The 15863-nt window shown below is 42.1% G+C and overlaps 1 protein-coding gene across 3 annotated transcripts in view; it reads right to left on the bottom strand.

Moving 5' to 3' along the window:
* The window catches only part of SMAD1 (SMAD family member 1), a 113370-nt gene that overhangs the window by 1269 nt on the left and 96238 nt on the right, over positions 1-15863 (bottom strand). For 2 of the 3 annotated variants that reach the window (XM_063136369.1, XM_063136367.1), the window contains exons 3-6: positions 13432-13689; positions 10229-10345; positions 5244-5465; positions 2667-2923 (exon numbers count right to left, since the gene is read on the bottom strand). In XM_063136369.1, the coding sequence (XP_062992439.1) occupies positions 2667-2923; positions 5244-5465; positions 10229-10345; positions 13432-13689 (854 nt within the window). The remainder of the gene's footprint in view (positions 1-2666; positions 2924-5243; positions 5466-10228; positions 10346-13431; positions 13690-15863) is intronic. The other variant, XM_063136370.1, reaches the window with a different exon arrangement.

The raw sequence follows: 15863 nt of genomic DNA, 5'->3' as shown, positions 1-15863 counted from the left end.
CAATTTGTCTTGCGACAGGGGTAGTTGCATCCTGAAAATGCAAAGGCAATAAAAGTAAACATCCTATTCAGTAGACATTGTCATTATTATTTTTGGGTATTCACTTTAAAAAGAGTGTACCTATTTTAATTTTATTTATTTATTTATTAAATTTATATACCGCCCCATAGTTGAAGCTCTCTGGGCGGTTTAGAAAAGTTAAAAACCGTGAACATTAAAAAGTATACAGAATTTAAAACCATCAAAAATATAAAAACAACAGTATAAAACAGGATCCATTTTAAACAATAGTTCTGGGGTCCATTAAAAAACAAACAAACTTAGCATATGTTGTTAAATGCTGTTAATGTTCTCTGAATTATTTTATTTCAAACATTGTAGAACGTGGCTTCGCTGAAAGCCAAGAAGAGTCTTCCAATTCACTGACAACACACAACTGGGTGCGATAATTTATGCCAGCCTTCCCCAACCCGGTGCCCTCCAGACGTTTTAAGCTATCTCACAGAATTCCTGACTACCGGCTGTGCTGGCTAGGGCTGATGGGAGTTGTAGTCCAAAACTTCTGGAGGCACCAAGTTGTGGAAGGCTGGTTTATACTGTAATGTACCTATGTGCTGGAGGTACTCAAATTCCATCTTCAAGGAAAAATACCTGCTGATGTTTAGTCAGTTCAGTCTCAATTCTTTGAACCAAGCCTCTTGGCTCCATACACACTACTATCTGTTTGGTATCCAATGTCTCTCCCCACCAGCAGTTATGTAACTACTACAAAAGATATTTTCATGGATACTAAAATACTGAACAAATTAGCCAAATATTGCTATATTTCTCAGTGGCTGCAAACAGGCTTCAGAATTCTCATGTCAGGGAGGTTCATGTACCCCCCTCACTATTGGGTTTCTGCTAAATACCAAAGGTCTTTCTATTCCAGCCTTTTTCAATATTCAGCAGTTATTTGACCTGTTGGGTTGAGCTTTCTCCTGTCCCAAGATAGGGTTTTAGTGTTGTATTGCTCAGGGTTTCCACCTGGCTGCTGCCTACTGTCTAACTTGTTTAACATGTATGATTGCTTATTTTCTTATGGAAAGATGCTTTGGTTTCCTTTGAAGATGGGTATATGCGGCCCTCCATTCAAGCAATATTCTGGTTTCAGTACTAACAGTCTGGTTCTGAGGCTAGAGTTTCCACTTCATGGCACCTAGGATAATATTTTTCCGTTTGAAGTTTGGCTAATATGAAAGGCACAGTGGATTTTTTTAAATATCTGGTATTTCTTCGTTTGAACTCTGCAACCAGAACTATTCAGGAGGATTTGTTAACCTGCCAAGACTTAGGTAAGATAGACTTAGGTCATGGTTCATTAGCTACGCCCCACAGAGGTTATCTTGCCTTTCTACTACAGCAAGGGTGGGGAACCTCTTTCAGCCCAAGGGCTAAATTAGCTCTTGAGGGCCACATTCTAGTGGTGGGTGCCCTGAAAGCAAAGGGCCAAAAATAAAATATGTACAAAAAATAACACCATATTGTAGCTTAAAGCTTTTACGGTCAGTAACTAAGCCTTAGGAGAGGCATTACAAACTTTTAGAATGGGGGGAAAACTATAGGCATTAAGCCTATAGGCACCAGCTGCTGGGGAACATGGGTGGGAGAGTGCTGTTGCACCTTGTCCTGCTTGTGGTTTCCTGGTTGACAGCTGGTTGGCCACTGTGTGAGCATTGTGCTGGACTAGATGGACCCTCAGTCTGATCCAGCAGGGCTTTTCCTAGTTGTTACACAAAATCCAGGAAATCCCCAAAATTGGTGGTTGAGGGAAAGGGGGAAAAGGCCATCTCGGGAACTCTGGAGGGCCGAATTTGGTACGCCTCAGATACACTCCTTGTAAGGCTCCAAACTAAATGTTAATGTTCTGGAACAGAATCATTCTGTTGGCTATTAACATACCTTAAAATGGATTCTATGGGATTGGAGCTTGATAAAAGAGGCAATTCAATGACCAGACTGTTATGGGTAATCTCTTTCTTCATATGCAGGCTCTCAAGGAGGACACCCCACACAAAACACCTTTGACATAATGTATCTAACAAAGCACAAGTTGGAGCTTTTGAATAATAGTAATAGTACAACTATTTTAAACCAAAGTCTCTAAAAGTGACTATTCTGTGTATGATGTTTGATCCATTATATTTCTAGAGTTCCATTTCACTGGCTATCTGGTCCATGAATAGCCTCAGCAGCATCCTGACAGATTTCTTATGCAATGTGCCTTAGGGACCTCCTCTTCCTCCTATTGTAATTGTTCATACCGCCAAACACTCTGCGCCATCTGTGTGCCCCCAAGCAACAACACACAGCCATTTTCAGTGGCTGTCCCATAACTCCCATCTGGGTTGACTTACCAAAGCATTGCAAGACTTGTTTTGATGGATACCTGGTGGTCATGGTTAGATTTTGAGGGAATGGTGTAGGGGGTTGGAATCATTTGTTTTAACCTGTTTTCTAAGCAAGAGTCATTTTTAGACTAATAACCCACTTTGAGCCTTACTGATGGGAGATTTAGAAATTAAATACCATTAACTTGAGTCAGTATTCCTTCTCTTTCACCAGCTCACAAGTTGGTCAGTCGGTCTCTCTCTCTCTCACACACACACCTCCCAAGTCTTGCTTACCTTTACAAAGCTCATACGGATAGTGCACATCTTAGTGAGTTCGTACACAGTTTCAAAGCCATGGTTCACTGACTGAGCCAGAAGTTGAGCAAACTCTTGGTTGTTGAAGATTTTCAGACTGCAGCCACTTGGGATTTTGCAGACTGTGGTTGGGTGGAAACCATGATGGTAATTACAGTTTCGACTTTGCACAAATATACTACTGTCACTAAGGCACTCAGCATAAACTTCCCCACCAACATAATACAGATGAACACCTAAAAAAGAGACAGAAGATTTGTTAGAATTATTCTGAAGCCAAGGTGCCTCAGGTGGGTGCAGATGTTGAAAGCAGCAAATAACAAAGTATGAATGAGTAACTTCTGCTTCTGGTGTAACATGTAAATGAGGAACCCCATCCATACACCTGAACCAATCAAGTAACTGCAGGGGGAAATTCCTTCTTTGTATATTTATTATATATTGTTTTAACTTGCTTTATGGCTTAATTTGTTTTGAGCTGTGTATATTTACTGTTTTATACTATATGCTTTTATCTGTACACCACCCTGAGATCTTATTGATATAGGGCGGGATATAAATGTTTTAAATAAATAATATTTCACTGGACGTGAATCATTCTAATGCTGTTTTGGATATCTGCACACTCCCTTGATTTGAATGTTTTTCCTAGTTGAACATTCCAGTGTTACTTTTGGGTATACAGGTGTATTTATTTTGATAGCCTAAAGGTATCCAAGGAAGACAAGGGGATAGAACCACATCTGCTCAACTCTTACTAACCTAGTAAAACAAGTATCTATTTACAATGTGATAAAGCCACTATTTCCTTATTTTATGTAGTCTAGTTTTTAGCTTCTACTTACATCTTCTGTAGGTTCAGTAACAATTATGAAACTTAAATATGCATGTTTCTTGATAGAACCAGAAAATAAGCAAGTAATGTGCACAATATTTTTCAACAGCTAAATTTAATAGTAAGGAGCCTTATCAGATCACTTAATGAACGGAAATAGGAAATCCTATGTGTTAACGATCTATAGGCCCTCTGCACTAAAACAGTGCTACTAAGGCAACTATAGAAATCAGGCAGGTATACTTTTCCATAGTCACCTCTGCCTCTAGTGCTCATTGCCCTAAAGTTCAGAGACCATAGCTGTGATCCAGAATTTGTGAGCCAATGTGGGATAGTGGTTAGAATGTTGGACTAGGAGTGGGGAGACCAGGATTCAATTTCCCACTCAGCCACAAAGATTACTAGGTGGCTGTGGACCACTCACTATCTTTTTGCCTACCCTGAATCACAGGGTTTGCGGAGATTATAAAATGGGAGCTGGGTGGGTGGGTGGGTGGGCATGCATCATGTGTGTTGCCTTGACCTCCTTGGAGAAAAGGCTGGATGTATGGGTAATAAATGAAATTCCGTTATCCACAACTAGATCCATGCTCTTGGCAGAGGCTTATTCACCCCCCAGCGTCCCTATTTGTATGAGTACCAGGAGGGGTGGGAGACCTGTTAGGGGGGGAAAAGAGGAGGAAAGCTCTGCACCAAAAGAAAATACCCCCTCTGGATATTTCCCACTGAATCTTACACACACCTAGACGAGAAATTTGTCCTTTATATAGTTAAAATTTCTGTCCTACATGGAGGGGGCGGGGGGAAAGTTTTCCTTGTTTACATCTGGGTTTAAAATTCCAGTTTGAAATGCATGTTGGAACCCACTGTGAGCAACAGCTTCAATTTTCAATACACATCTTCAAGTTCCAAAGTCATCCATCAAAACCAACCGGGGAATTTTTTAATCCAAAATATATTTTTCCAAGCCAATTTAGAAGTTGTAAGTTTCAGCCCCAGAACCAGTAATAATGCTGGTGGCTGCTGTTTCTGGAAATCCAAATCGCACTGAAAACCAGATCATTGCCAACTATTTCAGTCCTTAAAATAAAGAAGGCAGCAAATCATTGTGTGTATATAGTTTTGTCAATTCACGTGAAATTCTTTGTTCCAGAGTTGAGTAATTTTTTTTTACCTCAAGAATAGCACTATCCTGTTTTGAACTGGGAGGGCAGGAGATTCCCAACTTCCCTTCCCCTCGTAAAAAAGCCCCCCCACTATTTTGCAAGGTACATTGCTGTGTCAGGAGGCTCAAGAACTATTTTATCTACCCGCCTCCAGATAAGAACTTTCTGTAGTAGTAGGTCCATCTCCTTAGTGACAGCTCAGATACTTTTCAAGAAAATAACTTGCACACAAAGTTCTAGTCAGAAGACTTAGAGCAGCATTTCTCAATCTGGTGCCCTCCAGATGGTCCTCCTGGTATAAGTACCAATGGCCGTGCTGGCTGCGGATGATGGGGGTTGTAATCCAACGTAGTCATCTGGAGGGAGCCACGCTGGGGAAGGCTGCTTTCTAATGTGTGACCTGTTCCTATAGGTTGTCCACAATACTTTGTTTACAAAGAGATAAAGTATGTACACTGATGTCAAGCATGTTGCTTCTCAATGAAGCCCTGAGGCAATAAACACGGCTTCTCCTTTCTCCCTCTCAGCTTCAGATATGATAAAAACCAACAGTACCTTTGCCAATGTGCCGCCTGGTGTTCTCAATTGTGGAATTCCGGTTAACATTAGAGAGCAGCCCTAGGCAAAACCTGTTCTTGTTGTTAGAAGGATCAGTGAAGCCATCTACCAACAGACTTGTGGAAGAGGCATGAAATGCCTCTCCAACACGATTGTTGAGCTCATAGTAGACAATAGAGCACCAGTGTTTTGGCTCTTCATAAGCAACTGCTTGAACATCTGCAACAGAGGAAAAACAGAAATCAGTGACACTGGAATTAATGAGTTCCTGAGCTTTAAAGTTTTATTTATTTAATTTCAGTGTGTAGACTTTGGCTTAAGATCACTGAAGAAACAAAGGGGGGGGGGGGGAAATCCGGCTATGCAGCTGCTAATTAGAAGTCATTCTCTCACAATGTCCCATTATCCAGTATGTTTGAGAACCACACAAGCAACACAATCAGAGCTTCCAAACAGGGGATAGAGAAGGCGGTGTAGCAGGTTTGGGGACAAGCAATGTGAAGATTTTTCTACCATCCTGCTATGTGGCTTTGCAAGTAGCTGACTTAAAAAGCTGCACAACAATGCTTAAAATTGGTTAGGATGAAATAGTGTAGTGTGTTGGTTAGAGAGCATCAAGCCTTGGACTGGAGAGTCCTGGGGTCAAATTGTCATGGGCTATGAAGCTGATTGGGTTACTCAAGAGGAGTTAGACCCATCTATGTATGTCGACCTGAGATCCCTGAAGGAAACATAGAGTAAAATTGTTGTAATAATAACAATAATTATTTAAAAAACTGTACACACCAGCCCCAAGCAGCAAATCTTTATAAAGTTTGTTCTTTTAAAATGTAGAAAGGACCTTACACGCTCCTATCAGGCAGAGAAGGGATGATGCTGTGCCTAAGATGGAGCCTGAAATGAAGTATGTCTTCATAGACAAGCCTTTCCAACCTTTGAGCCCTAGAAGTTTTAAGTTGCAACTCCCATCATCCCTCATCACTGGCCATCTTGGCTGGAAATGCTGGGGAATGTAGTCCAACATCTGGAGACCCAAGGTTGGAAAAGGCTGCTTAAAACCTATTGTTTGCCTCCTATGTGAATTTGATGAAATCAACTAAAACTAAGATGACTAGTCAACTAGTCTTTCTTTAATCGGGAGAGAGCCCTAACAAACATGGTTGTGACTGGTAAACTTTACTTAGTGCTATGTTTGGGCAAGTGGGTTGTGTTTGTGATACATGAACCTGAAAGTCTCACCCAATTTAACCCCCAAATTGCCTGGTCACCTAGAGGCAATCCTTTTTCCTTTATAGTGAAGTAGTTATTTTTACGCCTGCTTCAATGTAGTAGAAAAAAACTAGATGTGCTTCCATGAGCCACAGCTATTATCATGTGATTACTGGATGGCACATAATTTAATGGATGCACTGCATTAGAAACTATTGCTTGAAAGGAAGACTTTTCAATCAAAGTGCTGATGACTATGTCATAAAAGAGCTGCCCAGCTGATCAGATCTTTCAGACCAGGCACTTGCAAGCCAAGCATAATAGTAACAAAAAAAAAATCTGATCAAATGAAAAGTTGTTCCAAGAAAAACAGTGAAAAAGAGAATAGCAAAACCATTGACAGCTCTATCCTCCCATTAAGTAGCAATCATTCCTCAAAGCCATCTTAAATTCTTGTGGTAATGAGTTGTACAAGAATTCTTGTTTGTCTTGGATCTACAGCCAATGAAATGGAAGAGTACTTACATTTCACAGGACGCCTACTACTGGCATGATGAGGGGCTATAGCAACATACCCAGCCTTCCCTAACATCTGGTGCCCTCCAGTTGTAAACGACTGCACCTTCCATAATTCCCAGCCAGCATGGCCCATGCTGGCTTAGAATTATGGGAGTTGCAGTCGAACACATCTGGAGGGCACCAGATGTTAGGGAAGGCTGATCTATCCCATCAACTTCCAAGAACTCAGGAGCACTTAATACTTTGAGACTTTAAATAACCAAACATAAGAATGCAACAAGGGGAGCAAGAAAAGACAGAAAAGGAAAAGACTTTCTGGATGTGTTGAGCCTCATTTGATAATAAGGACATCCATGTAACTCTATTAAGGCTAAAACAAGAGTGTCTTGTGGCACCTTAAAGTCTAACACATTTTTATGGCATCAGCTTTCTGTGAGCACAGATGAACTGGGTTCTTGTCCATGAAACATTATGCCATAAAACATTTGCTACAAGACTTTGCCATTTTTGCTGCGAGAGGCTAGTGAAGCTGTGCCCCCCCGATTAAGGTTATGATCCTAAAAACACTTAGGGCTCTTCATTTTTGCTAGATGGGCTTTTTTGCCCATCTAGTTAGGCCTCTGCAGATCAGGAGGGAAAGACGCTGGGAAGTTGGACAATACTTCGAAAGCCAGCCTCTCCGGCCACCCCCACCCACCCACAAAACCACCCCCTTTTCCCTCCTTTCTGAGACTGCTTTTGAGACCTTGGAGAGGCAGCTGGCATGGCTCTTTGCACACTGGCGGGGAGGAGTTGGGGAGCTTGGACCCCTGGATCTGAGCACTGTCTCCAATCTCGGAGCCAGGAATCCGAACTATGCCGATGGCCATCCAGACGCTGTCTAGGGGCCACAGGACTGCTCTCTTAGTCTGAATTCCGACAGAAGCCCATTTTTCTTCCAACTGAGTGTTTAACAGATCATGAGAAACTTATCAAGATCATATTCCCTAGAAACTAAGCTTTCAGAGGTGCAAGCATCAGTGCACAACAGTATCTCAAAAGTTTTCAGCCAAGGAAATTCCCCAGTTAATTCCCACCCACCCCTACCCCCAAAGACAATAATTAGCTCCTTATCTAAAAGTATACAGTGATTAGGTATCTCTATATCTATGCCCAGCTCTTGGTATTATTCAATGTTCAGGAAAAACATAAAGCAATTCAGGTACCCTTTTCAGGGTGCAAAGTAGATTCACACCTGTTGAGGACTGCAGACTAGGAATGTTCAAGACCTTGCTAACACATTTTAGTGGAACTCAAACGGCAAGAAAGAGCACTTGATCTCTCTTGTTTGGGAATGCTGGTCAAGAGGAATGAGCAGTCTCATTTAGTCTTTGACTGGCACTAACCCCTGACTCTTGCAGGAGGAAAGAATGTACTTACTACATGATCCATGTAGAGAAGGAACAATCACCAAAGGATAGGAAACTGATTATATAGAAGATTAAATGGCAGACTGTATCAAGTAAAGGGGAAAAAAGTGCTTAACTAAGTCCAGTTTACTGATCATCAGGACTATGCCAAGTAGTGCTGATGCAAACAAGCTATGGCATTTTTTAATCCTTTCAAGTCATTGTAAGGCAGCCTTTAATTATTAGTAAGTGGTGCACTCGTCCCAGTAAGATGCCAGTAACTATTAAAGCTGCACAGCTTTGCCCTAGTTCTCAAACTCAGGAAGAAATCCTGCCAGCTGGCCATTCCTGCAGAATGAAATCATCTCTCTCTCACACAGATTTCATACTCACTTCCTCACATTTGCCTTAAGTCATGCAGAGCAGGTGCGTTTTGTCTCTCCATTCCCAGCAGGAGCCAACAATAGGAGTTACCCAACTTCATTGACAGGATGCAGCTTGTTAAGTCAAATCTCTTAAGACTAACAAATCTTCACAAAGAACAGGCCTCTAAATGTCTGCAGCGAGAGAGTGTATGAGCCTACGTTTACGGCTAGTGTCCTTCGTAAACATGAACTGCAGCAGACCTTTCCAAAGGGCTGTTAAACAAAGGATGTGACCGTAGGTATCAGGTAGAGGAGTAAAGAAATGAGTTCACAGAAGTAAGGGAAACAGGTGTGGTGTAAACAATGTGCATGCAGAGGAAACAAAGGTAGTTTTGCCCTCTATAAAAGAAAAAGGGAGGGTAGAAGGTATGACGACCGGTGGTGGTGGTAAATTTAGGAGTTCTAGAGGGTAATAGCTGCGTTATTAGTAGTCAGGCTTTCAGCATGAGCACTTCTCTAACCCCAAATCCACAGGGTTAAGGGCACAAAAGAAGCTGCCGTTGTGAGCACCAAGGTGCATAAAGCTGCAAGTGCTGATATTCCTGGTAGCAACACAGCTTGTAAAAATGCCAGATGCCTAATCTGGTTCTAGATCTGGCAACCTGAGAGTGCTTACATATGAAACTGCTGTGATCGTGATCTAGCTCACACACAAGCTCTGCCCAATGCAAGGACATCTCTCCCTGCCCAACACACACCAGTTCGTTGCAACCAGAACATCCAAACAAACCCTGAAAAACTGAATAATTAGACAAGGCAGCCCTCTGGTTATTCGGGGAACTCCTAAGGAATGCAAGAATTCCAGGACAAAGATATAGAACGTTTTCAAAAAATAAAATGGGTGCAGAAAGTCTATAAAGCAGGCATAAACACTGTTAAATTTGCTTTCTGCTTTCATCAGCTGCAAGGCTTATGCACAGTAAATTGATCAGCAAAACCTCCAAAAGACGGTGGACTGTGTTTATCAATTGCAAGCTTCCTTTAAAGCACAATAATAAGCTGACTTTACCAAGAGGTTGTTATTTTTCAAATACTTTTTGAAGCTGTTCGTTAGGCTTCACAGTAGCCAAGTCATCCAGGTGGCTGCATATCTAATCTCAATGGCATGTTATATACTTCGTGATTGCTTGAGCCATCTGCCTGCAATGGTGGGAAGGGAGAGGAAGGGTATCTTTTGAGTGCCAGTGCTCAATTGGGCATAACTTCACTGGCATGCTGATTTTCCAAACTTTTTTACCAAGGAAATCCAAGGGAGCATATCCACTGCTATTTACTTACTGTTGCTTCTGAACATGAGTGCAGCATTTCAAATAATCTGTAGCTCCCCGCCACCATTTCATATGATTATGCCATTATCATGCTTAAACACATCAATGAAGTGGTACCACATACATACGAAAGAAAGTGATTAATTTATATAAAGGAAGAAAATGACGTTTACCTCCTCTGTTTACTTCTGGAGGAATCGAAGGTGCCATCATACTGGTGTCCATTGGCTGTGAACCATCCTGTGTCATCTGATCTTCTGGAGGTAGGTAAGCAGGAGGGGGAGTATCAGCTAAGTGTAAAATACAGATTATTTCATTTTTGTACATTCACCTTAAATTGGAAGTGCTAAGAGATTAAGCCATATTTCCCACCCACTGATGATAATCCAAGAGAGCCATTCTTTCCTCTATGTCCAATTCTTCAGTTTTGTCTAGTGAGCTGCCCTTAACACGGCTAACACTGAAGTCATTGCTTTTTGATTAAGAAATCATGCTAAAGTTTTCACTTAAAGGAACTATGTTTGTGAGATGTTCCAAACAAATAGAGGTCAAGTTACTCTACACTGGGAATGGAGGAGATTGAAGATAATGATCTGTAGGCGAGTTGTCCTAGATTAGGGTGACCATATGAAAAGGAGGACAGGGCTCCTGTATCTTTAACAGTTGCATAGAAAAGGGAATTTCAGCAGGTGTCATTTGTATATATGGCGAACCTAATGAAATTTCATCTTCATCACAACATTTAAAGCTGCAGGAACTATACTAGAGTGACCAGATTTAAAAGACAGCAGGGCACCTGCAGCTTTAACTGTTGTGGTGAAGAGGAAATTTCACCAGGTTCCCCATATATACAAATGACACCTGCTGAAATTCCCTTTTCAATACAACTGTTAAAGATACAGGACCCCTGTCCACCTTTTCAAATGGTCACCCTATCCTATATAAGGCATGTTTACCAGTGATTTTAGGTGCTTAATATTAGAGGCCTTCTGGAGTAAGTTTTCAGGCAACATTCTGGTACTTTTATTCTGTTCTTCTGCTTCCTACAACAACCACATTTCAAGAGCAATTGTTTTCAAGTATGGTGCTGTGAGCGCACCTGGTATCTAATGTTTGTTTTGCATCAAACTAAACATGCTTCATACATGGTAGGTAATGAATGGCCACGAACCAAAACAAAGCATTTCAATTAAGAGATGAACAGTGCACAATTTAAGTTTAACAGCAGCCACGGGGTTGCAATCCAGTACAGAGTAAGATACACTTATATACTGTTGCTATCAGGGTCGCAATTGATTGCCGGGTGGCAGCCAGGGTCTATAAACTTACTAGCTCTTCACTAGCTCTACAGGTGAAGAATATCAGCTGTTGCCTGCTACACTAGCAATAGTTTGAATACTTCTGCTCTTCAGCAATGTTTGAGTGTTCCCACATTAGTTTATTTTTTTAAGCTCAAACACTGCCTGGACACTTAAGCCCTGAGTTCTCTTAACCCAAGAGTTACATTCTTCCAGTGTGCCATAGCTAATGATAACTAAGCACTTCGTCAATTTCTTTTCACAACCCAATACATATGTACACTCAAGCAGTGAGAAAATCCCAGCCCCACAGCAACTTTATGGGGCAGTAACTTCATGTTACTCTTGTCTTCTTCATCTTTGTAGACAGAGCAACCTTTTATCATAAGACTTAACAAAGCAAAATTAGGTCTCCTTCCTGAACCAATGTAAAGGGTAGTGTTAGTGTACAGTTGTTTTTGTTTACTGCCGGTGCCTTCTCCTGGTCACTTGGATCCAATCTCTGGGGATTCCTATACTAAATCCCATCCCAGAAGCCTAGGATGCAGCAGAAACAGTTAAGTGATGCTTTCATCAACTTGAATTAGAATGAAAGTGCAATCCTTTTTACAAGATTCTGATTAGAAGAATAATTCATGACTAATGTCAAGGCTATGCTATGCTACGTTCTACATAAAACTGCCATCATTACTCTAAAGCAGTGGTCTTCAACTGGTGGGTCACAACCCAAAAGTGGGTTGCAAGATCAGACCAGAAGGGGACACCGTCATGTTGAGCAAATGTGAAAGTGGTCCCATGTTGCAGGTTGGGAGTTCAAGATGGGTCTTGGGTCTGGACCAGTTGAAGACCACTGCTCTAAAGGTTTTAGCTGATGAAGAACTTTCTTGTCCAACATCTAGTGCAGGGGTGGGGTTGAACTGTATTTTGGAAAAGCTCTTAGGAGTTGCATTCTAGTGGTGGGCAGGGCCTGAAGGCAAAAGGGGCAGGGCCAAAACACACCATCACCACCACCTCCCCACTAACATAATGTACCTTAAAGCTCTTACTGCCTGCCAGTAACTAAGCCTTAGGAGAGGTATTTCAATCTTTTAGAAGGCTGGATTGGGACCACAGGTGGGCAGGATTTGGTCCCCAAGCCTCAGGCTCCCCACCTTTGGTCTAACAGGTGGTTCACCAGGAGCACATTACATTACACCAGCGTTGCAGCATCTACCTTGCCTCCCCATCATATCGAACACCATCAGAAGTGCCACCTTTGATTGGCACCAAATAAATAAATAAATAATAATAATAATAATAATAATAATAATAACAATAACATAGCCAAGAGAAGACCATATCAGCTGAGAGCAGGTTTTTAATGCCATCTATCTGCCTTGATTGGCTATCAAGAATGAATGAAAATCTATGGCTGCTGTATAGTTTTAGAACTCTTTTCTTGAAGATTCGGTGAAGACTGAGCATCTACCAGTCAATCGCTATATATAGCTGAGATTATGTGACATCTGCTCAGAGCCTTTGAGATGTGACAGTTAAAAATATCTAACACATTACTCAAATGTGCAGTGTGAAAAATGTTGCAGCCATCCTAAAGCTGTGTTTTCAAGCCTAGTACAACGTTTTCTCACAGGGGTGTATAACCTCTTTCAGGCTGAGGGATGAATTATATTTTGGAGAACTCTCGGGAGTCGTGTCCCAGTGGTGGGCAAAGCTGAAGGCAAAAGGGGCAGGTTCAAAATGCCACAAACGCCAGCATATTCTAGCTCAAAGCTCTTACTGCCAGTAACTAAGCCTTTAAAGAGGCAATTCAACATTTTAGAAGGGGGCAAACTGCCGAAAAGCTGGGGAACCATTGAATGGTCAGGAGAAAGGGCATGGGGCCAGAAGAGCCATGGGTATCTGCAGAACTTCAGAGGGCTGGATTTAGCCCTCAGGCCTGAGGTTCTGCACCTGCTTTACTGGCATAACAACTAATTAAAAACACCCAAATGCGTTACCTCAAGTTTATGAGGTGGCCAAAACAATGTTCCAACAATGCTCTCAACAGTTAGACCCGGCTGCTCTTAGAAGAAGCTTACCTGGAATCTGGAAAGGACTTCCTGGGTCAGAGCTGGCTGGCGAATGAGGATAGGTGCCGCTGGTGCTTCCAGGGGAGTTTGGATAGCTGCTGTTGGGTGAGTGGGGGAACGGGTGACTGTTGGGCTGCTGGAACGAGTCTGGGAAAGTAGCATTGTGTGGCATGTGCGGCTCATTTTGCCCCAAGTTGCGGAACTGAGCCAGGAGACTGTGCTGAGGGTTGTATTCGCTGTGTCTCGGAACGAGCACGGGAGGAAGAACTAGAAAGGGGAAGATACAAAAAGAGAGAGACTGAAGCTTTTGTTCACCAGAGCAAAGGTGAGTTGTTCTATATATGGATGCAGTAATAACAGCATGTGCACTAGATGAGGTACCCACATTCTAAGAACAAGCAGGTCTAAGCAAGGACACTTCCTTCTATCTAGTTACTGCATAACTTAACATTCTTAGTGGACACACTGACTGCCAGGGTCCAGGGGTCAGGAGCTCAGTTTTCACAGCAGCTGGGAGCAAGGTGGTCGGGGGTGGCGACAGGAAGAAGAGAGGGGAGCTTGCTGCTTGTTCATTTTTATCCATAAAACATGGGGTAGCATTTTGTAGATTTAAGGTCAACGTTTATACTTTCGAGCATTTGCTATCCCTGCTAACTACTTAATGATTTGCAAGCCAAAAACTTGCTAATGAGGAAATTCTTCTGAAGACAATGATATCAATACGTAGGCCATGAACAGAGCTAAGAGACAACAGCTGAAAGTTTATTTTTAGCTTAAGCAATGTGCTAGAAGGTTAATCTTAAAATGTTATTCGTTTAACTCTATGCCGGTTTGCTTTATTTTTGAAGGGAGTTCATCTGCTTAGCATCTCTGCTTCTGAAGATCTAAGCACAGTTGGAACCCTCTGAAGTTGGATGGGGTCCAGACTTAAGTCATGCTTAGAGTAGACCTACTGAAATTAATGGGACTCAAGTTAGTCAAGTACACGCAAACACATGACTGGCTTATTTACTTCACAATTCAGAATGGGACCATGGCACTCCAGGAGGGAGGAATTTAATCTTACACACACATACCATAGCTTAAAAAAAGAAAAGTCTCCATTGATTTTTTTTCTCCCTACCCTGTGAGTGTGTGTGTGTAATTTCAGGACAACAATGGTGGTGGTGCTTAAAATCCCTTCCTGAAATGCCATGATCACAATCCGCATGTGCTTACACTGAAGTAAAGAAGCCAATCACGCATATGAATGATTTGAAGACCATTTAGTTCCCCCACACACCCTTTTCCAGACAAGGCAAGTGGCAGAGTGCTTGGCTGCTACCAATTTGGGCTCGGTTGCTGCAAAGGCCAGCTAAGGTATGTGGATGAGTGGGTGCAGGGTGAGTCTCCTGGGGCGGGTATTCTGAAGATGGGGCACCACAACCAAGGTGGTCCGGTCCTTGGTCATTACCAGCCTCTCCTCAGAAGACAGGGCACCTGGAAGAGAGCCTCTGAAGATGGTCTTAGTTGAAGGGGCACACTTGTAGGGCAGTAGACAATTCATGATGGGGAATTGTTTCTTCTCGGCACTACAAACATCTCGGGAAGGGAGATCTTCGGGAATATTGTTTTATACGTTGCAAAATTCTCCACAAATGTGTTGCAGCCTCCTGTGCAGCCATCAGGTTTGCTCCAGAGAATCCCCAACCCTCCATACCAGATCTGGGGGACACAGGGGGCTGCAGGGGTGGGGGAAGAAATCCGTTCCACCAGCCATTTTCCTTCCATTGACAGAAGAGCACCATTGGATCCAACCCCATGTTCACATACTCTTCTTCCAAAAGGAACAGATGAGGGCAGCACACACAGCCCCTCTTTTTTTTTCTCCTCCCATCGCAACCATCCTAACAAGGTAGGTTCGATGGAGAAAAGTGTCCTGACAAAGTTCACTCAGTGAGCTTCATGACCAAGTAGGGATTTGAACCTAGTTTTTCCACATACAAATGGAAATCCAACATTCTTGCCATTATTGTTTCTTCTTCCTTTCAAATACCCAAAGTTGCCAATTGTTTAAAGACCTCTTCTTTTTCCTGCCTATACACTCCAAGGAATTAAAATGTTACATCTTCTCTCCTCCTCATTTCCTGCAAAGAGATTAAGCCTAGACAAATGCAGGCATCGATTACTGAAAGAAATTTCATCTTTTCCATCCTCTCTCATGCTTAAACAATGGCATATGAAACATTATTGCAAACCATGTAGTTTACTGCTTTTTTAGAATAGCTGTGAGAAAATCTTCAGCGTCCCTTTAATATATCCAATTTTGGATTGCTAATCAGACTTTCCAAGGGCACAGAGACACTGAATTTTCCACGTAAACTACAGACAAAGGGCAGGGAGAAGAGAAAGCATCACTTTTGGTATGACTTTTCCTTAACAGCTTTTGCACATCAAGTCAC

Source organism: Elgaria multicarinata, chromosome 10 (genome assembly GCF_023053635.1).
Source record: "Elgaria multicarinata webbii isolate HBS135686 ecotype San Diego chromosome 10, rElgMul1.1.pri, whole genome shotgun sequence".
Classification (NCBI taxonomy): Eukaryota; Metazoa; Chordata; class Lepidosauria; order Squamata; family Anguidae; genus Elgaria; species Elgaria multicarinata.
Note: the sequence above shows the minus strand (reverse complement) of the source record. Positions and strands in the feature narration are given on the sequence as shown.